The sequence below is a fragment of the Phaseolus vulgaris genome, chromosome 8 (assembly GCF_051622355.1).
Source record: "Phaseolus vulgaris cultivar YP4 chromosome 8, ASM5162235v1, whole genome shotgun sequence".
In the NCBI taxonomy this organism is placed as follows: Eukaryota; Viridiplantae; Streptophyta; class Magnoliopsida; order Fabales; family Fabaceae; genus Phaseolus; species Phaseolus vulgaris.
The window spans coordinates 31,725,087-31,749,586 of record NC_143505.1 but is presented as its reverse complement, the minus strand read 5'-3'; the positions used below and the strand labels follow the sequence as shown (position 1 = coordinate 31,749,586).

Here is a 24,500-nt window from a genome sequence, read left to right as displayed (position 1 = left end):
GCGAAAAGACTGAAAGAGTCACGTCAACACCGACCTACGTGGCACTGACGCAGAATTCCAAGCGGTTGTACTTTCTGCTTCTCTGACGCTCCACCAAACCCCTCACCCATCGCTCGACACGTGGCTTTATCAACGGTTACCTTCAGTTACCGTTTGCACTTCCCAAACCCATTTCGAAGAACCCTTAAACCCATTTTCACTCCATACTGTTCCATCACTTTTCTTCGTATTCACAAACGCTCTAACCTTCTTCTGCGAAAAAGCTCTCGACGTTCTTCAACTCTCTGAATCACCAACATTCTTCATCGCCTTTCTGATCATAAAAAGGTACTTCCTTTTCTTCTTCTGCTGGTTTTCCCTGCATTTTAACCGATTCGCATCATCCTGTAACTGCCTGGTGCATACGTTGTGGGTTGCTTTTGCCATTTCTCCTTCTTCGTAACTTAGGGCTTCGTCAATCGTTGCAACGAACCTACGTTCGTTCGTTTTTCACCTTTCTTCCATGATCGAGTCAGCCTCTGTGACCCCTGATCATTTTTTCCTTTTCTTCTTCCTTTGCAGCTTCCATCATGACTCGCACCAAGATCACCCCGAATCCTCCTCCTTCATCGCGAAACCCTTCTTCTCAAGCACTCAACCCACCGCGAGCACGCGGTGCTTCATCTTCCCAGGATGAGAGGCCTGCACCTTCCTGCCCCAACCTGGCCCAGGCTACTCCGCCAGTCACCGGAGGAGCCTCCGTCCCCACACCAGACTTCAAAAAATTGTATCCCTGGGCCAACTCGACCCTGCTGAGGGAAACATCTTCTGTGAACACTGCGGGGGCAGTTTTGCGGTTGAAGAAGGGGGATGAACTTCATCAATCATTCTACAAGGAGCACGATGAGAAGATGACAGTGCTACCTTGCCCCCCCGATTTGCCCGTTTGTGCCGACGATAAGGCGAGCAATGACGGGCCCTTCTGCTTCGTCTACACAACGCTATTCAAGAAGGTGAAACTAAGGTTTCCCTTTACACGTTTCGAGAGGGAGCTCCTCACCGAGCTCAACATTGCCGCCGCCCAGCTCCACCCCAACAGCTGGGCGTTTGTGCGAGCATTCCAAGTGATGTGCGACCATCTGGGGTTGCCAGCATCCGTAGACGTATTCTTGTTCCTTTTTGAAGCCAAGCACCCAGGAGACCGCCTGTGGGTGAGCTTGAATGGGATTGCTGGGAGGTCGATCCTCTCCATCTTCCAGCAGTCCTATAAAGACTGGAAGGGAAAGTTCGTCCAAGTGCGCCCCAACGACAAGGACACTTCCCTACTCGACGGCTTCCCCTTGTACTGGGTAAACAAGGGGAGCAAAGAGTCCAAGAGCTGCTTCAGGAGACCCAGAAGTCCTGATAGCATGGGTGCATTGGACAGGGATCTCTGCTTCTTTTGGAAGAGTGTGGCGGATGCCAACATCACCTTCCTCACCACCACCCTGATCTGCTTCGAATTCTTTGAGGACCAACTCGAAATTCGAATAGGTTAGAACATTCGAGCTTCTTGTTTTAATACTTGCTTCTGTTAACTGTTTCTGGGCGTCTTGTGCGTTGTGCGCAAGACTTTGGTTTTATATTTCTGCACTATTTGTCTGCTTTGTTGATGCATACTGCCTTATGCATTTATCTTCTCTCCGAACTAACCCATGCATTTTTGCTCTTATGCAGATAACATGTTGGGCCAGGACAAGCTTGCTGAATTGAGGACGCTCGCCCGACTCCATGGGTTGGCAACGGGTTCTCAAACAGTGCCAAACTCCGTGGTGGAGATCGCCGCCGCACAGGGCCGATCGCCACCTAAGGGCCCAACTCCCTTCGACGTCCAACCCGCTGCCCCGCGCAAAAAACTTGTCCTCAAAAGGCCCAAGAGGAAAGCTCCCCAGGTAGTCCACGAGGAGGAGGAAGAAGACGACGAGGCCACTGAAGATGGCCTTGTCACGAAGAGGAAGAGGGTGGCACCTTCTTCACCACCTGCACCACCCCCTCTTCCCACCTCAACGCCGCCATCCACGCCTGCTCCACCTCCAACAATGCCATCTCCACCAGCTCCTGCTTCCCCAGTCCAAGCCATTCCATTGGCAACTGCACCACCCGCGGTTGAGGCCGCCGAAGACAATTTCTTGGAGGACCCCCCGAGCGCCTCCACACCGTATGTATCAGCTGGAGGGGGTCCTCATTCAAACACTTCAGCCGCAGACATTGCTTCGATCGGGGATGAGGTTGCCCATACCTCTCCAATCTTGATTACCGAATCCCCGACGTCGCCACCACGCCCAGAAGCGCCTACTGAAGAACCAACTAAAGAAGGTGGCGAAGAAAACCAACAACAGGCCCACCCAGCGCCTCTCCAAGCTCCAAACCTCCCTCTTGAGGTCACGAGGATGTGGGAGCCTTTATCTGCTAAGCTGAAGACGATAGCAGAAGACATCCCCGCCATCATAACTAGAGTTGTGCAGAGCTCCACCAGGAAGCTCCAGGGCGACCTCTTCAACCTTAAAACTGAGAACAGCACCATGAAGGTTGAGGTGGAGAAGTTGTCCTTCAATCTGACGCTCGCGGAGATTGAACACTCCCGAGTAGAAGATGCGATGAGCACCGAGCTCCGATTGGCGCGCAAGGAGGCCACTGAACTCCGCCATAAGGTACAACAACTGGCTCAAGAAAAGATCGAACTAGAGAGCAAAATTGTGCCTTATCGCGTTAAGGTGGCTGACTTGGAAGCTTCGATAAAAACTGACGCCGCCAAGGTGAAGAAACTGGAGCAGAGGTCTGCTGATCGGGAGATCTTCCTTGGTAAGGTGGAGAAGGCGAGGGACGACGCCATTGCTGAGCTTGCCGAGGCCAACAAAGAGAGAGGGAAGATCACTGCTGAACTGGGCCAAGTGCAAGCGGAATCCAAGAAGGTTGCTGAAGACCTTCTCCAGGCTCAAGAGATCAACGAGAAACTCAAGAAGCAAGTCGAAGAGCTGGAGCAGCAGAATAAGGGGCTGAAGGAACAAACTGAAGGACTCCAGAAGCAGATTGAAGATCTTAAAATGAGTTCTGCCCAGATTCTGGCTGCTGGATTCGCTGCTGCACGGGAACAGTTTGCATGCCTATTCCCCGATCTGGATCTCAGCATGGTGTCTTTAAACAACGAGGTGGTGGATGGGAAGGTGGTTCCCGTCGAAGACTGATCAATTTCCCCTCATCCATCACCTTCATGCTTTTTTCTTTGTATGCAGTTGTAATGAACTTTCTTCTTTTTCTATACATGTGCTTTGAACTGTTATTTACTTTAATGAAATTGCCTTTGTATTTCTTTTTGCAATTTCTTTGCCTGCTTCAACTTTCCTTGCGCAATTTTACTTCAGCAAAAAAAACTTAGTGATTTTGTAGGCCCGATCTTGCACTTAACTGTTTCGAACCATTTCAACTTCAAGCAATAATAATCACTTTCACAGCTCGTAATCTTAAGGCAATTAACCTTAACGTAAAATCACTCTTCAAGCAACGAACTTCAACTCAACCACTGGCTTAAAACGTTTCTTCACCCGATCTGCTCCATCAGCATGGGTTTTTAACTTTCTCGCCGCTGCTTGAACTTTTCCTGGTCGCCAAAGACTCTTGGCGATATCAGCTTCTTTCTGGCTTCATGCCTTGGCCATTGTTCTTTTATCTGGGGGTAGAGGCGCCTTTCGGATCCTTCTCTACCCTCCTGAACTTCAGAATAAAAGACCGGGTGGCTAGGCGTTCTCTTCGAACCTACCTTAGCCACCTTCCAAACTTCGTCCACCCTTAACACCGTACCTGAACTCGTTCGAGATGAGAAGGATTTTATCTTGCCTGAACTCGCTCATAGGCGAGAAGGTCTTTTACTTGCCTCTACATTGCCCCGGGGGTTACATCTTCTCGCCCCCAGAAACACTGAGGACTTTTCACTGGTGCCTCTACATTGCCCCAGGGGTTACATCTCCTCGCCCCCAGAAACACTGAGGACTTTTCGCTCTTCCTCGCCTGCACTCGCTCGACGGCGAGGAGGTCTTTAACTCGCCTCAGGACGCGCGAGGGCGTTGAGGTCTTTTAGCTGGTGCCTCCGATCGCCGAAAGACGATGAGGACTTTAACTTTAACTTGTGCCTCCAATCGCCGAAAGACGATGAGGACTTAAAACTTTCAACTGGTGCCTCCGATCGCCGAAAGACGATGAGGACTTAAAACTTTTAACTGGTCCCTCCAATCGTCGAAAGACGATGAGGGCTTAAAACTTTTAACTGGTGCCTCCGATCGCCGAAAGACGATGAGGACTTAAAACTTTTTAGAAAGCATGCAACATATCTTTAACTTGCCTTAAGCCACATACAAGTGACAAGGTCTTTCTTCAAAACTTTCTGAAAACAACAGGCACGCAATCTAAAACAACTTGTACTTCGAAAACTTCTCTTTATTGGGTGGCCTCATTAAAAACCCTCCTTAGGGAAAAAAGAGTGCCCCCTTCAAACTGTTTTAACAGAGACATTGTAATATAACTTCGCGTTTGTCTTTACTTACAAGGCTTCTTAACTGTAATACAACTTCAGGTGCGTGGCGTTCCAAGTGCGAGGAATCGCCCCTCCTTCCAATGTCTCTAAGCGGTAGGCGCCGTTCCCGAGCGCCTCGGTTATTCTGAACGGCCCTGTCCACTTGGGCGACAGTTTATTCTCCATCTCGTACTGGTGGGCTTTCCTCATCACCAGGTCGCCTTCTCTAAACTGTCTTGGCATCACCTTCGAGTTGTATCTTCGTTCAACCCTTCTCTTCACTGCTTCAGCCTTCAATCTCGCCTCTTCCCTGACCTCATCCAGTAGATCCAGGTTCAGCCTTCTCTCTTCATTCGAGTCTTCCTCTACAAAGTTCTGGAATCTCGGCGAGCTCTCCTGGATCTCTACTGGAATCATTGCATCACACCCATAGACCAAGCTGAATGGGGTCTCATGGGTTCCTGACTGCTCGGTGGTGTGGTACGCCCAGACTATACGGGGTACCTCCTCAGCCCAGCTTCCTTTGGCTTTCTCTAGCCTTCTCTTCAAACCTCTCAGCAACACCCGATTAGCTGACTCCACCTGGCCATTCATCTGAGGGTGCTCGACGGATGCAAACACTTGTTGGATTCCCACTCCTTCGCACAGCTTCTTCAACAAGTGGCTTGCGAACTGAGTCCCATTGTCTGACACCAGGCGCTTGGGCACTCCAAACCGGCACACAATATTCTTCCACACGAAACCTTCGATCTTGTGTGCGGTGATCTGGGCCACTGGCTCTGCTTCGATCCACTTGGTGAAATACTCAATCGCCACCACCAAGTACTTCATCTGCCTGATCGCCAGCGGGAAAGGTCCCAGGATGTCGATTCCCCACGTATGAAACGGCCAAGGGCTGTAGATCGACTTCAACTCTTCGGGAGGCGCCTTGTGCCAATCGGCGTGCTGTTGGCATTGTTTGCAACATTGGGCATACTTCTTGCAGTCTTTTCTCATCGATGGCCAGTAGTACCCTGCACGGAGAGTTCTTGCGGCCAGAGCTCGACCCCCGACGTGGCTTCCGCATATACATTCGTGGAGCTCTGCCATGATTCTCGTGCACTTCTCGCCATGTACGCATTCCAGGAGTGGGTGAGTGAACCCAAACCTGTACAGATCGCCATCAATCAATGTGTACTTGCTAGAATTTTTCTTTACCTTCCTAGCCTCTGTCAGATCCAGTGGGAGAAGGCCATCTGCCAGGCATCGCTTGTACTGCGTTATCCAGGTGTCTGGCTCATGGATCGCGCAGACCTGCGTCATGTTCACCTTCTCTCCTCGACATGCTCTAATTCTCGGTGATCTCAAAGTCTCTTGCGTCAGGGACTTATGACTTCTCGCTGCTTTCTCCGTCGACTTGCTTATCTGAAGAACCAGGTGATCTGCCACAAATGCTCTCGGCGTCTTCAGAGTTTCTTGAATCACCGTCCTCTGCCTACCCCCCTTGCCTGAGCTGGCGAGCTTAGCTAGCAAGTCAGCTCGGGCATTCTGCTCCCTGGGCACATGCACTACTTCAAAGGAGGCAAAGGAAGTCTTCAATTCCTGCACATACTCCAAATAGGCCGCCATTTGTGGATCTTTAGCCTGGAACTCGCCTGTTACTTGCCCTGTGACTAGCAGCGAGTCGCTCTTAGCCATTAACACCCTGGCTCCCATCTCCTTGGCCAGCAAAATCCCGGCGATCAGCGCCTCATATTCTGCTTGATGGTTACTGGCTTTGAAGGCAAATCTCAAAGATTGTTCAATCAGCACGCCGTTGGGTCCTTCCAAAATGACTCCAGCACCGCTGCCCTGCTGGTTCGACGACCCATCCACCGAGAGTACCCAACGGAAGTCGTCCCCTTCAACTCGCGTCGCCTCAGATGAGAGCTCAACCACGAAATCTGCAAAGATTTGCCCCTTGATCGGGCCTCGAGGCTCATATTTAATATCAAACTCTGACAATTCTACTGCCCATTTCACCATCCTTCCTGCAACGTCAGGCTTCTTCAAGACCTTTTGGATGGGCAGGTCAGTCATCACCAGAATGGTGAAGCTATGGAAATAGTGGCGCAACCTCCTCGCCGAAAATACCACAGCCAGCGCAGCCTTTTCCAGGGCCTGATATCTCGTTTCGGGGCCCTGCAACACCTTACTCACAAAATAAATAGGCTTTTGAGCCTGATCTTGATCCTGGGCGAGCACCGCACTCACCGCCCTCTCAGTTACAGCAAAATACAACCTGAGAGGGGTTCCCACCAGCGGTTTGCACAAGACCGGCGGGCTCGCCAGATATTCCTTCAGCTTGACGAAGGCTTCCTCGCACTCCTTCGTTCACGCAAACTTATTATTGCGCCTCGGGCACTGAAAATAGGGATGGCCCTTTTCTCCGCTAGCTGACACAAAGCGAGACAGGGCTGCCATCCGACCTGTTAGCTGTTGAACCTCCTTCACCGTAGCTGGGCTCCTCATCGCCAGGATGGCGGCACACTTATCAGGGTTGGCCTCTATGCCTCTTTCAGTCAGGAGGAAACCCAAAAACTTTCCAGCCTCCACGCCGAAAATGCATTTCTCTGGATTAAGCTTTAATCTGAACTTGGCGATCGTCGTAAACAATTCTTCCAAGTCTGCAACGTGCTTGCTCTTTTCCGGCGAAGTCACGACCATGTCATCGACGTACGCTTGCACGTTCCTTCCCAGCATCGGTGCAAGTACTCGATCCATCAGCCTCTGGTACGTGGCCCCCGCGTTCTTCAGCCCAAACGGCATCACCTTGTAGCAGTAGCACGATCTCTCCGTCATGAAGGCTGTCTTTTCTTCATCCATGGGATGCATCTTAATCTGATTATACCCTGAGAAGGCATCCAGGAAGCTCAACAGCTTACACCCTGCAGCACTATCCACCAGGGCGTCTATGCTTGGTAAAGGATACGAATCCTTTGGGCAAGCCTTGTTCAGGTCAGTGAAATCGACGCACATGCGCCCTTTCTCGTTACTCTTCTTCACCAGCACAACATTTGCCAACCATTCAGGGTACTGAACTTCCCTGATGTGGCCTGCAGCGAGGAGTTTCTGTGTTTCGTCCCTGATCGCCTGCCTCCTCTCTTCGTTGAACTTTCTTCTTCTTTGCCGCACTGGTCTTACCAAGTTGTCCATCGCCAGATGATGGCACAGGAAGTCGGGATCGATCCCGGGCATGTCCGAAGCGGACCATGGAAACGCGTCCAGATGCCGCTCAATCACCTTGGCGATCTGGTCCTGGAGCTCAGCCTCCAGGGATCTTCCCAGCTTGAAGATCTTTCCCCCGATTTCTCTCTCGAGCCACTGCTCGACGGGTTTTGGTCTGGTTTCTCTGGCGATCAGCGCCCTGGCGATTCCCAGTTCTCTCGCTTCCTCAGGGCGATTCCTTGCCTCTTCCTCCTCCAGACCAGCATTCCCCTCCCCCAGCTCTGCGTCCACCATCTCCACGTCCCTTCCGGCGGTCTCTTCTGTTACCGTCGATCTGGGCTTCACACCGGGAGGCGGGGTGGTTGTTACGTAACTCACCGATCTCTTGTTTTTCAGGCTATTCTCATAGCACTTCTTTGCTTCCTTCTGATCGGATTTGATGGTGATGACCACCCCCTCCATGGACGGCAACTTCACCTTCATGTGCTGGGTTGATGGTATGGCACCTATCCTGTTGAGCGTGGGTCTTCCCAACAGGATGTTGTACGCTGAAGGAGCGTTTACAACCAGATACTTGATTTTTTCCGTTCTTGAACCCGCCACGTCTGTAAACGTTGTCCTTAACTCTATGTACCCCCTGACCTCCACTTGGTCACCAGCGAACCCATACAAACACCCTCCATAGGGCCTCAGCTGGTCAAGGGGCAGCTCCAACTGCGTGAAAGTCGGCCAGAACATCACATCTGCCGAGCTTCCCTAGTCCACCAGCACCCTGTGGACCTTTCTTCCTACTGTTATCAACGAAATTACTATGGGATCGTTGTCATGAGGCACAACATCCCGGAGATCTTGCTTGGTGAATGTAATATCCACTTCTGGCGAGTGGTCTTCAAACATATCCACCGTCATCACAGACCTTGCGTACTTCTTCCTCTGTGATGCGGTGCATCCACCGCCTGAGAAACCCCTTGCGATGGTGTGAATTTCTCCGTGCGTGGGCATCTCGTGCTGCTGAGCTTCAGCACCTGCTGGTTGGGAGCTCGACGCGCCCCCCATCCTTCTGTCCAGCAAATAATCATTTAGGAACCCGCTCTTTACCAGATCGTCGAGCTGGTATCCTAATGCTAAACATGAGTCCACTGTATGTCCAAAGCCTTGGTGAAACTCACACCAGGCGTCTGGCTTTGGTCCCAGCACCTTGTCGCCCACCTTTTCTGGCGCCTTCAGCCTAGCGGATATGTTGGGAATGGCGATCAGATCCGCCAATCCCATGACAAACTTGTGCTTAAGCGGGCGATTGTATTCCCGGCGTGCTGGTTGCTGGCGTCCTTGGCCCCCACCCTTGTTCTTCCTTGGATCATAAGGATGGCGAGTCCTCTGATCCCTCCTGGCCGCCGCTGTCTCCAGCACCCTCTGCGGCTGGATCCTGGTCTGGGCGCGTGGCCTAGTGGGAGCCACGCTTCCTCTCTTCTCGGCGACCTCGCTCTCGTCGGCGATGTGGGCCACCGCAAGTCGCCTAACCTCAGCAAACGTGGCGGGGTGCGCCCTGATCAACGCCTCGCAGAATGGTCCCGGCAACACGCCCTTCTTGAATGCATAGACCAGCATTTCTTCATCTTTGGCCGGCGATCTGACCATCTACGCCCCAAAGCGATTCAGGTAGTCTCTGAGGGACTCTCCCTGATATTGCCTTATATCAAACAAATCATAAGACACCCTGGGCGGTGCCTTATTCACAATGTACTGCTCGACGAAAATCTTCGAGAACTGTTGAAAACTGGTTATGTGACTGTTAGGCAGGCTCACAAACCATTCCAGCGCCGTTCCCTGGAGCGTGCTCACGAACATCTTGCAATACACGGCGTCTGATCCCCCTGACAGCATCATCTGCGTATGGAACGTGGTGAGATGAGCCTCAGGATCCTCCACGCCGGTGAAAACAGCCTTAACAAGAACCACACTCGCAGGAATAGGCGTGTCAGTAATCGCCTGAACAAAAGGCATAGGAAAAACACGAGGTGGCGACGACGGAGCAACCTCTTCAGCAGAAGAACGCCCTTGCTGCTCCTGAAGAGCTTGACGCAGCTCCTCAGTCACCTTGCTAAGCTCCTCATTCCTGGCGCGAGAGGCAACCAGGTCCTCATGCATTCTCGCCTGTTCTATGCGCGAGGCTTCCACAGTTGCCTGCAATGAACGCATCATCTCTGCCATCTGCGCCATGGTCATGGCGGCGGCGCCTTCAGCAGCGACGGGCGCAACCGGACTTGAACGATTGCTTCTCATTTTTCTCATGAAACTTAGCGACTCACAGAATGCAGCGAACAACACCTACTTCAGCTACGATCGATTCAGCGATCAATCGGGAAAACTGCGCGTAACTCCGCAAGAACACCGCAAACCTTCAAACAAACCTGCAACTCCACCAGAAACCACCGCTTCTCCCACAGATAACCAAACGAGCGAGGGAACTCAAATTCCACCGAACAGATCGCACGTAAACAGCAGAAAGCTTCACTTCACCGAACAAAAATCCAAACGAACGGTGGAAAATGCAAAAACACCGAACAAATCTCGAGCGAACAGCAAACTACGGTTGCACCAGCACACAACCACACAGAAAATCACGAAAACCTCCAAGAACTCACGCTGTGGATGGGAACAGGTTTTACACGGCCCCACGGTGGGCGCCTGATGATCCTGCCTGTTGACCAGAACGTTGGAACCTGCCTCGTCAAAGGATCGACTCGTGCACCGCTTCGAACCTCCGTCCTTCTTCGAGATCCACCTCAAGAACCTGCAAAAGAACATAGCGGCGCCGCTGCGGCCGATCGCACTCCAACGCCCAAGTCAGTGACCGAACCACCAAATACTAAGAGCAAGAACACTCAAGAAAACTCAAGGAACCGTGCAATGTTCTCTCTCACAGTAAGCTCTAGAACTCGCAAGCGTAAAGAGTGTAATCTGAACGTGCGTACCTCAGAAATTTCGTTGAGAACTCTTATATACCTGGTTACTTTCTCTCTCCTGGCAGTTACAGACCTGGACGTGGCTCACATCCAGTCGTACACGTGCCATCATCTGGAGCCTCCTTGACTTGGGCGCTGCTTCTGACTCTCTTTTTGGCTAAGTTATTTATGCAAGGTACTGCCCAGTGCATAGCTAACTTGGGAGCGCGATCTCTACTGGAACTGGCGAGTTAGGGTGCCCTCGTACACCTTCCCTGTGGTCTCGCCGGCCGCCTTCATAATCTGCACCACTTTCATCTCTGGCGATGTGCTTGCTCTGGCGATCTCCAATCGCTTGGTCGCCTGAGTTTACATCTGGCGACTTCACCTTCTACTGGGCGATCGCCTGGTATGCTGAAGATCGGAACACGCCAACTTAACAACTGGCGACTTCACGAGCCCCCGACTTCCTCCCCTTCTGTCAACCTGGCGCCTTGTCAACACGCCTACACTGTAGCTTGGTGCCACGTCATCACTTCCGACTACCAGGACGGTACAGTTATAATTTCATGCTCTTGAATAAGATTACAAGACATTTATGATTAGTGGGTAATTGTTTTGGTTGGTAAATAAATTAGAATAATAATGATGCTGTGTGTCTTGAAGAAATTAACACCTGATGCCAATGCAAATACTAGTAGTAAATGGACTTCATTTTCCATTTATTTTGCATCCAAAGACAAATCTATTACACAAACTGCGTCAAACACTCTTAACATAAATCCAAATGCTTGATGCACATCCATGAGGAGTGCTTCAAAGGGAAAACCTCTCAAGCTTATTGTGTATTCATTAGAAACTGAAACTTCCTCATGTTATTACATTTGGTCACTCTCTCTACAAGGTAGGGGGGATCCATATGTAGCCATGTGTTTGAACATAGCCAGCTTGTTCAAGTAACTGATCTGCTTCTGCAGGACCTCTGCTTCCTGCTTTGTAAGGGATTGGCTTGAACTCCCGATCATCAATTCTGTGCAAAAGTGGGGTGAAGATTTCCCACGATGCCTGATAAGAAACAACCATAAAAGCCATTAAGTTTGTGAAGCAGACTCTGTACCAATACTCTACCAAGCATGCAATCATCTTACCTTCAACTCATCTCTGCGAACAAAGTGTTGCTGATCACCTTTAATTCTGCCAAAAACATTCCAATTTCCATTGTTATTTAATGGTAATCTATTTGTTTCTGACAACGGAACTTATTTCTAAGTAATCCTAACACTTCTGAGTTCTATCACTACTGCATGGTGGACTTCTGTGTATCAGTACTAGCCTAGAAACCATTGACAGACTGTAACTATGAACAAGGAAAAGGAACATACGTGTCAAGAATTAGGCGTTCATAAGCCTCTGGAATGGTTATCCCTTGATACCGTTGTCCATATGACAAGTCAAGTTCACTTTGAACTGCAGACATCTCTAGTCCAGGTTGCTTGACCTGCATGATAAGGCATTCAACTAGTCAGTCCACTCTTTCTTTATTGTCAGTCAATTAATTTTAGTATTTTATGTAGATAGCTTTAACTAGCAAGCCACAAACCTAACACATATAATTTGCAAAACTCAAGTCCCATTTCTATAAAATATAGTATCTCTATTTTTGAACGGTTCAGTAATTTATTTATTCTATTTAATCATCAAGTATTTCTTCAAGTATTATTTGACAAAAAACTAGTAGTGGGTGAACTTCTTCAATAGTGTGGCAAATAGATTTAGTCGAAGCAACAGGAAAAATAAACATATTATTCTATTTACGTTTGTAGAAAAATGATTCTAAACTGTGTATTGCGAAATATAGATATTCAGTACACTAACATTCATTTCAGTGCTACTTCAGATCCTAAATAAATGAATACAACATATACACAAGAGAACTGTAACATTAAATCAGATCAAAAAGTGACATGATCAATCTCATTATGGGACATTAGAAGGACAGCCTCACCGTAAGCTTCATGTAAATAGCTTCAGAAGGCTGGAGGCGGATAACAAACTCATTTCTCCCCTGCCTTTGACCTAAAATATTAAAATTAAGAATTATATTTATCTAAACTGATATTTTTGATGACAATGAAGAATATATGCATGCTAACATTGATATTAATAGTCTGTGTATTCATACTGGGCCAACACGTAAAGAATAGGTGTCTCCTTTGTAATTGTGGAATATAGAGATGAAATTAGTCATCTAAGATTTTTCAGTTTCCACTGAAATATAGTTTAGAGTATGAAATATGTTTATGAGTAGTGCAATACTCAACAATATAAAATGATTGCCAACTTCTTCAAACAGAAGAAACAAGGGATAATCTTTTCAATCAAAACAATAGACAAGACACCAAAAGTGCTAAAGACATCCTCCTAGATTGTCATGACTCATCACAAAAAACTAGAATCATAGGAGCCAACAAAGGCAGACAGTATTTTATTGAAAAACCCAGAAAATATTCTCTGTATATGTAGAAAATATCATCAACAGTTGGGGAAGATGGTTGGTTGTCTATGTATTTGAGTGTAACCCTGCGGTGGCGAACTGGAATGATCTCATAAATTTTATTTCGGATCTGATCAATTCAATAAAAAAATTTATTAATCTATTTTGATCCATTAAAACGTTTAATTAAAAATTAGATCCATTCGATAAAAACTCAATCCATGCTTTTGCAATTTTTTCATGGATGGATATCCAATCCATCAATAAAAATGATATATTTTAAAATATTAAATATATGCTTTTAAAACAATGTTAAAAATATAAAACAAATTTTAAAATGATTTTAAAAAATATTTTAAAAACATAAATTTAAGAAATATTTAGTTGAAAAAATTGGTTGGATTATAGTTTATTCATTAAGTATTGATGGAGGATCCATTCAGTTTTGAAAAATAATGGATGGATCATTAATCATCCACAAAAATAAATTGATAGATTTGTACTAGTCATTTTTGTTTTTTATTTTTTAATGGATGGATTAGATGAATTTTCTTGTAAATAGACTGGATAGATGATAAATAAATGGATTGTTTTCTCATCCCTACTCTATGCCACTATCTAAAGAAAAAACAAGAATAAAAGCATAATGCAAGCCTCCCTCAATTCTTAATAAATCTCCTATGCATATTCATTTTTATCTCACCCCTTTGCTCACATAGATCTTTAATCCACAACCTTTCCTTTTATTTCTACTCTGGTTTAGCAGAGATCGTCTTATCTTTCAAAGTAATGACATTCTTTACTATATCTGACTCCACTTTCACCTTCAAGATTGATGTAGCGTGCAGCCAAAAAGAAGATGCATGACAAACAAAAGCATGATAAAGAGAGAACACCCAGATGTCAAAAGTTATAGTGACATACACTTGAAAATATCACCAGGAACATCCTTGAATTGAACCCGTATCTCAGCCTTTCTAGAATTTAGGGCCTTCCCTGCTTTTAGTATGAAAGGAACACCTGATGCAAAAAAAAAATTATATTTCTTTTAGGCACCAGAATGAATATGAACTACTTTTATTTTCCAAATATTTAGCGTCTAAGAAATTAAGAGATCTCCGGTATCCTATTTCTTTTTGGAAAGAAATGCTGAAATTTCATCTGACCTTCCCATCTTTCATTGTGAATTCGCAGAATAACAGTAGCAAATGTTGGGGTGTTTGACTCGTCAGGCACAGTTGGGTCATCTGTATAGCCTTCATATTGTCCCAGAACAACCTCGTCATCTCTAATAGGGAGCACTGATTCAAGAACCTGCACTTTTCATATCAATTAGAAAGAGTTATAATCTATAGAGGCATGCCATGACTTATCTTAAAAACTAGGTGACCAAAAAATGCAACATGGAAAGTTTTAGGATCCGAGTTATTAAAATATCCCTCTGATGCAGGGCTAGAATGTAAAATTAAATTTAAAAAGAGAGCAATGAATTGTATTTCTGAGATGATTTACAAATGTGATTAAAGTCTTAATTTATAAACGATTTACAACCTAATTAAGGAAAGAAATGATAGGTAACGAAAGTAAAAAATAATAGATGATTAAAGCTGTACAAATAAAATAAAATCACTAATAAATCTGTCCTAGAGAATGAAATTTGCACTTAATTATAGAATAATTGTCCTGATTATGCAACAGGTACTGATATTGATTACTTAGCGTTGGGATTAGATATGAGGAATAAATGAGAAGAGAGTAATAATTCCATGAAAATTCAGTGGAAAGAGGCACACCTTCACTTTCTCATCCCGAATGTGCTCAGGCTTGAGAGAAACTGGTTTTTCCATAGCAACCAAGCAAAGAACCTGAGTTGGTAGAAAAATGATGAACATATTATATTTGGTTGATAAATTTCTGATGATTTAATTAATGGATAGCATTTTTCATTTGGTGTTTCTTCAGTACATTATTAAACTAAGTGACAGTTTTAAGATATTCAGCAAATCAAACGCATTCAGCACAAGGCTTTCCTTAGTTCAATCTTTGAATTACTAGTTTGAGTAGTTTCCTTTATTTTTACTCTAATTTATCTTTTCAAATGACAAAGTTTCCTTTAGTGCACATCCAATAGTTAATAGTTTTAGTTTCAATCACAGCTAATAAAACATTGTAGCACTGAAGATTTTATGCTAAAATTTAATTCTATCAAGCACACCCTTAATAAAATTTCAACCGCCGAGAGACGTGAATTCAAGTATTATTGCTGTATCTCATCATTCATCAGAAGTTCCTACTTCAGAATACAATAATAATTGCAAAAGTCAGTATATGAAATCAGGGCATCACCTGCAGCAGATGGTTTTGAATAATATCTCGAATAATTCTGCAAAATAAAAACACAGTAAATTGCAATAAATAATTATAACTTATTTAATAATTATTGAAAAATACACCAAAATATTTCAATCATGGAAGTTACTTAGGAACAAAATTAGAATTTTCAATATCAGCAAAAATAATAAAATTGTCAAGCAGAACCTTGTTTTCTTTCAATAGCATTTCATTTCATAATCTACAATTGGAAATCAATAATCATATGAGAACTTTGCTTAAACAAATTTCCGCACGTACCCGTACTGGTCAAAATATCCACCACGGCCTTCAGTTCCAAAATCCTCTCTGAAAACTATCTGTCATAGAATAACAGCCAATCAAGTTTAAAATTGTGGCTTACCAACTTTGGTAATTCAGTAATTGAATTAGATAAGGCAACAAAAGACAGTTTTAAGCCAATATTTGAGATGGTTGTAAAACATGAAGAATGAAAAAAAGGTGGATAGATATGATAGGACAGACTATGAATTGGCAGAGCTTGACAAATACCTTTTCTAAAGGAAGTTTAAGTAACTCTTAACCCAAAATTGTAACTTTAACAATTAAAATTTCTCACCTGCACATTGTCAATGTTGTCACGGTTCCAAAGAGGCAAGAATAACCGATTTGCAAAGCGAAGTACCAACTGCCAGTGTATGTTAAACGAAAATGGATTAATCATCAGACAAAATTCATGAAATAAACAAGTAAGCCATTGCATAATCATTAAATACCAAATTCTGCACTAGTTCCTTTCCCAAGTAGTGATCAATACGGTAAATCTGTGGTTCCTCAAACAACTTTCCGATCTCAGTACTAAGTTCCTCAGCAGATTGGAGATCCCTACCAAAAGGTTTCTCAACAACAACACGTGTCCATCCACCAAGATCAGCTAGGAAAAGGAGCAGATGCAGCCATATCAACACAAACAGAATTAGATTTCTGGATAATAAACAGAAACCTTAAAATGTAAAAAAATATACTCAAGACAACTCTTCTTGTCACATAAGGTTTTAGTCTGTGCTGAAAAAGAAATGAGACTGAAGATGACTTGAAGCCTAAAATCCCCTTTGCAAATTTTAGCTGCCTAACAGAAATTTCAAGTTTATTCATGATTCTTTCCTTTTATCTAAACACCATAAATATAAACAGCCACCTGTAACTATCTTGTGAAGCCCAAATCTTAAACCAACCACTAGAACGAGCTATATCTCTAAGCAATACCTCTATTTAGCATCATTATCAGGAAAAAGATCTTGCAGGAAAGCAAACAAGTAACCTACATTTAAATAAAAGTAAAAAATAAGAGCTTCTTAAAGTGAATCCTGTGGTTCGGAGAAGACTAATGTTTGACCAAGCATTAGTCCCAACACTTGTGGAACTATGGATCACTCTCCCTTTCCTATCCCCGACCCTCCGTCAATAAAAAGCAAGGGGTCATTTGCAATCAAAAAGGTAATTATCAAAATGATACATTATATGATAGCATCATACATTTATTCATGCAACAAGTCTTGATCATCTTGCAAACAGATGGGTATACTGAAGGAGGAAGAGCAAGATAGAAAAGCCTCCGAGATAATCCCTCTACACTGTTTTTCAAATATTCATGCTCTGAAATCTCTTTATCCAACAGGCGAAAGCCATCCTCAGAATCATAAGAGCCACATACATATTTGATCTAAAAAGAAGAAACAGGGAGACAGAGAATAGTCATTTTAAATCAATCAAAAGTATTATGCAGTGAGACCTACAAAATATTGGTAAAATTGTTCAAGACACCCAGTACTAACCAGATTTAAAAACTTCTCTAAATCCTCCAACTGTTGGGGGGACGCACCTTTGTCGGGAACAAGATAGCTGCACATCAAATCATATTTGCTAGGCTTAGAAATTGTTTAAACATGTATCAAGAGAATACATGAATTAATAGGATAGGATGAAGCATACACTAAAATAACTTGGTCAAAGAAGCAGATAACAAAAATTCATGAGAATACTGTTCACAGAAAAAACTTCACAATAAATTATTTGGCTAAAAGAAAATAAAGATCCATCAAGTATGCTGCATTAACGATTTAGGCAATTTAATGGACAGAACGGCAATTGCAAACACAATCCAGTTGCATCAAACAACATCAGCAGTTCTGGAGTAGCAGGCTGTAAGTGATCTATACAGTTTATTTACTCTTTACAGAATCTCAAGAAAAAGATATAGACTTTTAGTTTGACAAAAAGTCTCACCTCCGCAACCGGTTTCTCAATTCATCATCAGAGATTTTTGTCCTTGCATAGCCAAAAATATGAACTTCGTCAGGTGGTAAGAATCCCTGCAAACAAAGACGCTAAACGTTGGAAACAGTTGCTTTACGGGAACAATCTTATAAAATATTCCAGGAAATTTTCCACGAAATGATGAACTAGTAATAGACATTTAATTTTAGTGCCAGAAGCATGAACAATGAGTGAATAGAATCTTTTCACACAAAAAAAGAGTCACGGTATTCTGAAACACATAAAGCATTGCGTCCCTTATTCCAGTATCAGTTCCATGATCATCATCACTCAATATTCCTCACTTGGACAACAGTTATCAAACGCTAATAAGCATTGTCCACCAAGATTCTGCTTTACCTGCCGGTATAGGTGGAAAAGTGCAGGAAATGTCTTCTTCTTAGCAAGATCACCGGAAGCACCAAGCACAACTACAGAGAGGGACCCAGTTTCAGGTACATTTCCTGGCTCTCTTGCTAAGGTGGATTCGCTGCCAAAGCTAGCTCTTCGTTCAATGTGCCACTCACTTGTTCCCATCTTCTAGCAGCACCGGATTACGACAACCACTGCAAGAAATTGGTAATTAGCGTGATCTAATTAGTATCTGGTATGAAATTATATGCTAATATCTAAAAATGATTCTAGTGATAAAGATAAACTGAATAATTATATGCGACCAGAATTCAGAAAGCAACAGGGATGCTGACACTGATTACCCATAACACCGAAACATGGAAATGAGCAATCAGAGAAAATATGACCAATCCATACAGTAACAAATCAAAAATCCAAATAAATGCCCTTTGAAATGGTGCATACAGTTATTCAGTCCAATCTCAGATATTATTCACCAAGACAAAACTATCATATTCTGAAATTCACCCAGAAGGAAAAAGACAAGTAGAATCCAGAAGAATAAAAAACAAAAGCTTTCACAAGTTTGCCAGAGTGAGAGTGGAGAATTGGAATTTAGAATTAACCTTGAAAGCAAAAAAATGAACAGGAAAGAAGAGATTTTGCATGTAGAAAGATTAATAAAAACATGAAAAAAAAGGGTGATTCTTCAACACACATGCAAGGAACAAGATGGAGAGTACCAAGTGATGAAGAGTTAGCTGAAACAGTGGCTTGATGATAAGGTTGTGCAGTTAGAGAGAGTGAATTGAAAGAGAGAAGAGAGTCTTTTAAGGTTGTAAAACTCAAAACAGTTGCTGGTTTCTTCACCAACTACCTCCGTAGCAAATGTCAGCTCATAGGTCAGAGCCCACATCGCTGACGCATATTAGTCTTTTACTTATTTCTTTGTTTTCTCCCTACTTTCATTTTTTCTGTTCAGACCCCTATTTTGGACCGTGCTGATAAAGTGCATTACGAATGCATAGTGAATTGTTCTCAAGATTGCAGTGTTAATTATTTTTGCTAAAATTAAACTTATGTTTCTTTTTTACAGTTTAAGACTATCTACTAACGGTAAACTAAAGTGAAATTTTATTTATCATTTTGGATAAATTTACGAGAAATTAGTTTTGGAAGAATAAAAACACAAATTCAAATTATTATATCTCTGAACAATTTTATAAATTAATTTTAGTTTTTGTAAAAATATTTTATCTTTTATAATTTGATTTTTTTAATGTATATATTATTTGGTCGCCCTTTAACAATTCTTAAAAGTTATTCTTCAAAAAGTTTTTATAAATTTATTATTTGAGACAATAATTTATATTTAAAAAGCCTTAATTTTAGGCTTTTTATATTTTTTTTTCTAATTTTAAAGAAAATACTTTACTCTAGTAGCAAATCTTTTCACCTGAAAAAATTGAATCACACAATCTTATAAATAGAATCACATAAAATAAAACTACAACATTAAGTAAATATTACACATCAATATTATTATTGTGTCTTTTAAAACACTTTAATAATCATTAAAAGTTGTTTCTCACTTCATACATTTTTATACTAAATTCATTTTTAATACAATTTAGTGTTGAATTTAATTATTGTAATGCTAAAAAAGTAATTAATTTAATTTTTGTTGAAAATAATTATATCCTTATAAAAACAATTAAAAAAACAATTAAATTTATGAAAAGAGAACAAGTACAAAAGGATAAAAATAATTTAAAAATTAAAAGTTATACTCTCTAAACATAAAGTACTTTTCTCTTAATAAATGTACAAAAATTAATCTTAAAAATAATTGGAAAGTGTATTAACTGATTGACCTTAGTTGGAAAGTAAGATGGAGAAATCATTTCCTACTATACTCATAATATAAAAAAAAATACAAATACTTTATGTTTTAAAATATAAAATTGTTTAATATATTTTATATTGACAAATGTTATTTCATGTGCTCACATCGTAATTTTCAAATGCATTAACTACATCATCAATACAAATTTACATTATTAAAATCCTTAATAAGTGCAGGTGGGAGAACGAATGCGTTGGACAGTAGGAGGCATTTCTGACAAAGCTGGGCCACAGATCACTAAGAAGATAAAAAAAATCATAAATAAAAATAAGTAAAACTATAGTATTCTTTCAGAAGTTAAAAATATCAAATTATCCAATTAAAAAATAATTGTCTAAATACAATATAAATTGTTTAGATATATCAGTTCAATTTGAGGCAAGTGACTTTTAGATTCTGTCTCCACACCTTGATCCATTTTTTTAAGTTTATAAATTCAAAAATGAAAAAAAAATTATTACAATTAAAAATTCATTTATAAATTAATTGAATTAATAAATTGATTGGGAGTTATATATAAGAAAATATTATTTTGTTTGTCTCTTATTTTTATTTTATTTTACTTTTATTTCTAAACTCTCAATATAATTTTTTAGATTTTTTTTAATTCTTTATTTTTTATTTTTTTTTTAACATGTGCTTCATTTAGCTTTTCATATTTTTTTTTAATTTTATATTTATTTTATATGATGACACGTATTTTTTGAAAAAAAGTTAATACAGTTAATTTTTTTTATATAATTAAGAACCATTTAAGTCATTCCTATCTTCAATAAGGATCGATGATAAAGACAGAAAGAAACAGTATTCAAATTGATGAAATAAACAATAGGAGTCAATCATGAAAGTGGGAATATAAGATGTTTATTAAAAAATTACCATATTGAATTTTTGATATTATTCTTCTACTATACTCTTAAAGTATACTAATTTTAATATTTTATAATATATTAGATACCTTCTTAATGTATCAAAATAGTATATTTTAAAGTTACAATAAAGTGTAATATAACTCAAAAATTACTTATTTATATGTCAACACTAATTTTTTTTTAAAATATTTTTATTTTTTAATCCAGCAATTAAATTTGAATTTTATTTATATCATTAAATAAATTTGCTTGTAAAAAATAAATTTATTGTTTTAATATGTTGGTTAAACATTCACTAAATAAATTTTAATCTTAATAATTTAAATATCCAAATTTAAAGTTTTTTCATTCTTAAAATGATAATTATTCTTACTTGATACACAATCCGTGTTTTATAATACGATTAGTATTGTAACTTGTGTCATATATAATATATATGTTATTTTATATAACATAAAAGTTTAGTAAATAATTATTTTTTAATGTATTAGTTATATTATAATCAAAATTTATCATAAAAATTTTGAATATATAAAGAATATTTTAGATTTGTATAAGATAATTTATATTTATAAAAAATAATTTTAATTATTGATAATATTCCAAATATAAAAATTAATGACAATCATTTTCGTAAAAAAAGGATATATTTTTTTAAAGAAAATAAGAAATTAATAAAAGAAGTTTAATGGTTATCCACCATAATTTGAAATTTAACACGGTGAACCAATAAAAATAAATAGTATTAATATAAATTATACATCTTTAAAATTATTTCATACTCAAAATTGTGTTACTAGAACTTAAATATTAAAAAGTATTATTTGAAACATAAATGACTATCATTTGTTTAACATTCTCATTTAATAAAGTTGTCGTTGTAATTTTTATATTCCTTCCATTCACTTTTTTTGAAATCGATCTTCATTAGAGGATTAAGACATAAAGTCTTAATTTATAAAGAATTTAGGAAAAACTTATTTTAAGATCATTTTTTTTTATTTTGTGAATGAAAATTTTATTTAAAATTAAAATCTTAAATTTTAATAAAGATGTCATATTTTACCTTTTAAACTTATATCTCATTATCACTTATAATAAATATATCCTAAAAGAGAAACAAATATAAATATTTTCCAAAATCTAACATTTATTAATACTTCATGCATGCATATACACAAACACACACACATATATATATATAAAAGTAAATGACAAATAAATTAAAGAAATAAATACATAATTAAATAGTAATTGATATTATTTTTAGGCTTAGTAAAATAATTAATTAATTAAATTTATACTGATTAAGAGTGATACTTCATTTAATATTATTAATTTTATAAAAAATAAAAATATTTTTAAATTACTTCTGTAATCGTATACATTGAAGATAATAACAAAGTTTATATATAAAATATATTTTGAAATAATAATATTAAAGAAGATTGAAGAAGTAGTTGGAATTTTATTATATTTAAGTTTACATATATTTTTGTCTTATTTTTGAGTTTAGAGGGAGTACAATACTATTTTATCTTCTAGTTGTTCTTTCGAAAGCTATTCCTCATTGTGTTTAGGGATACTCCTCAGTAATGAACACAAAAAAAATAGTACTACTTATATTGAAGAGTTAAAAAATAATTGAAATTTTTTAAAATATATTTTACTACATCTGTATAAATTAAATGTTTGTTAATCAAGGTTTTTTTGGTGGAGTGGTATGAGTTATACATGTTAACAACATAAATATTAAATAATAATAGTAATAAAAATATTAATAAATATTTCTTAATCTTTGTATCAGAATCTCAAAAGATTACTGTTTTTGAGTCGAAGGCATTAATAATGTTTATGAAATTTAAAACATTAATTGTATTATTTAATTCCCGTGTAAAAATAAATGAAGATAACATATAGAAAGAGGATAATAATTAGGGGATAATGCCAAACAACTTTCACATTATCCTTATATTTTAGATTAAATTATTGCTATGTTACATGAACATTTTTAAAACAAATAAAATTATAGTTCTTAAAAGAGGTTGTTATAGATTTTAAACATCATCTACCAACCCAAAAGATGAAAGCACGTGGAACTTCTAATTCCTTTAAAACCTAATTAAATAATCATATAATTATTCAGATTTTCTTGTACAGAACAAATAATAATTAAATAATAGACCTTGTAAAGAGAAATGAAGTCACCAGCTCTGAAAACTACAGTAGCATTCATGAGTTCATACGACCCACCTAACCCCGGACTGCAAATTAATTAACTCTTTCTTTAGGCCCCATTGTGCAAAAATTCTGATTTTGCAGCCACGCCATTCACACGTTCGTTGGATCTAACTAAACTTCTCATCTAACAGCACTGTCTGCACAAAATAACACTCTCTTCAGAAAATAACATTATCTTATAGTATTATATTCGATATTTAATACACACATTTCGATATATATTTGAAAAAGATGTTTCTGACTTAATAATGTTGCCAGTCTGATTCCCTGAGGGCTTGACATGCATTGGTGTTTTAATTTAGTTTCAAAATTATTGATATTTAAAAAATGATTAAGATATCTTTACAACTTATGAGTCTAAATGTACATATCAAATTTCAATAGTTAATTTTATTAAATATAGTGGCGGTTTAGATAACTAAGCTAGTAATTTGTTACTCTTGTTTATATTACATCAATTTGTTTTTTCTCAAATTTGTTGGGTTTAGTTGAGAATACGTACTATCAAGTAGATTTGGAGGTTGAGAAAGTGATTGTACTCTTCATTTTTGGTTGTTGTGTATACATTTTTGGTTGTTGTGTATATGTATAGTGAAATGCATGGAAAGAATGGATAGAAACGAGAAAAGTAGCATACCCCTAATTCAGAAGAAATGTGTGAAAAGTGGGGTATGTGAAGAGTGATTTACATATTATTATTGTATGGTTGAAGAATGTGTGCATTAATGGTGACATTAAAATCATTAATTGTAACATGCAAGATATGCATATTATATTGGTGCAAATTTCGTCTTAATACAAAATGTCTATTTTCACACACAAAATTTCATGACAGGGTCCAAATAAAGTATACAAATATGATTACCTTTAATTAATACTATTGGTTCTACAAAAATTTGTGTCAATTTTTTTCTTTAATTACAAACTCCAAACTAAAAAAATATTATAACCATATAAACATTGTCACATAAATATTTTATTTTAAATAAAAATATATTAACTTTTACAACTTTAACATAATATTGTTTTTGTAAATTTTTAAATTATTCAATTATTTTAAAATATTGATTTCAGACACATTAATCATATCATCTACAATTTTTTCATTTAAATCTACTCACATTCAAATCATTTTCTCTAAATCCAAACAATCTCACTTTCCACTCTTTTTCTCTCTTTTTTTCTTTCTCTTTTCACTTTCAATCTCATCTAAACACACTCTAAGTGTCTGTTTGGATCAGGGGGTGCACTATTCCTGTTCCTGCAGGGTGCACCCCCTATTCGAATTAGCAGATGAAAGGAGGTGGGAGGGCGCAGAAGGGTGAAAAAG

At 39.4% G+C, this 24,500-nt stretch overlaps 1 protein-coding gene across 1 annotated transcript; it reads right to left on the bottom strand.

Moving 5' to 3' along the window:
- Positions 1–11,351: 11,351 nt before the first annotated feature.
- On the bottom strand, positions 11,352–19,118 carry LOC137827086 (glucose-6-phosphate 1-dehydrogenase, cytoplasmic isoform). Its single transcript, XM_068633298.1, has 16 exons — positions 18,895–19,118; positions 18,158–18,363; positions 17,768–17,853; positions 17,317–17,383; positions 17,018–17,204; positions 16,258–16,415; positions 16,101–16,169; positions 15,782–15,840; positions 15,497–15,533; positions 14,944–15,015; positions 14,317–14,464; positions 14,075–14,170; positions 12,662–12,732; positions 12,039–12,154; positions 11,805–11,850; positions 11,352–11,721 (listed from the first exon to the last, which is right to left on the bottom strand). The coding sequence occupies exons 2-16, from the start codon at positions 18,332–18,334 to the stop codon at positions 11,554–11,556; spliced, it is 1,557 nt and encodes a 518-aa protein (XP_068489399.1). The 5' UTR covers positions 18,335–18,363; positions 18,895–19,118; the 3' UTR covers positions 11,352–11,553.
- Between the last annotated feature and the right edge of the window lie 5,382 nt (positions 19,119–24,500).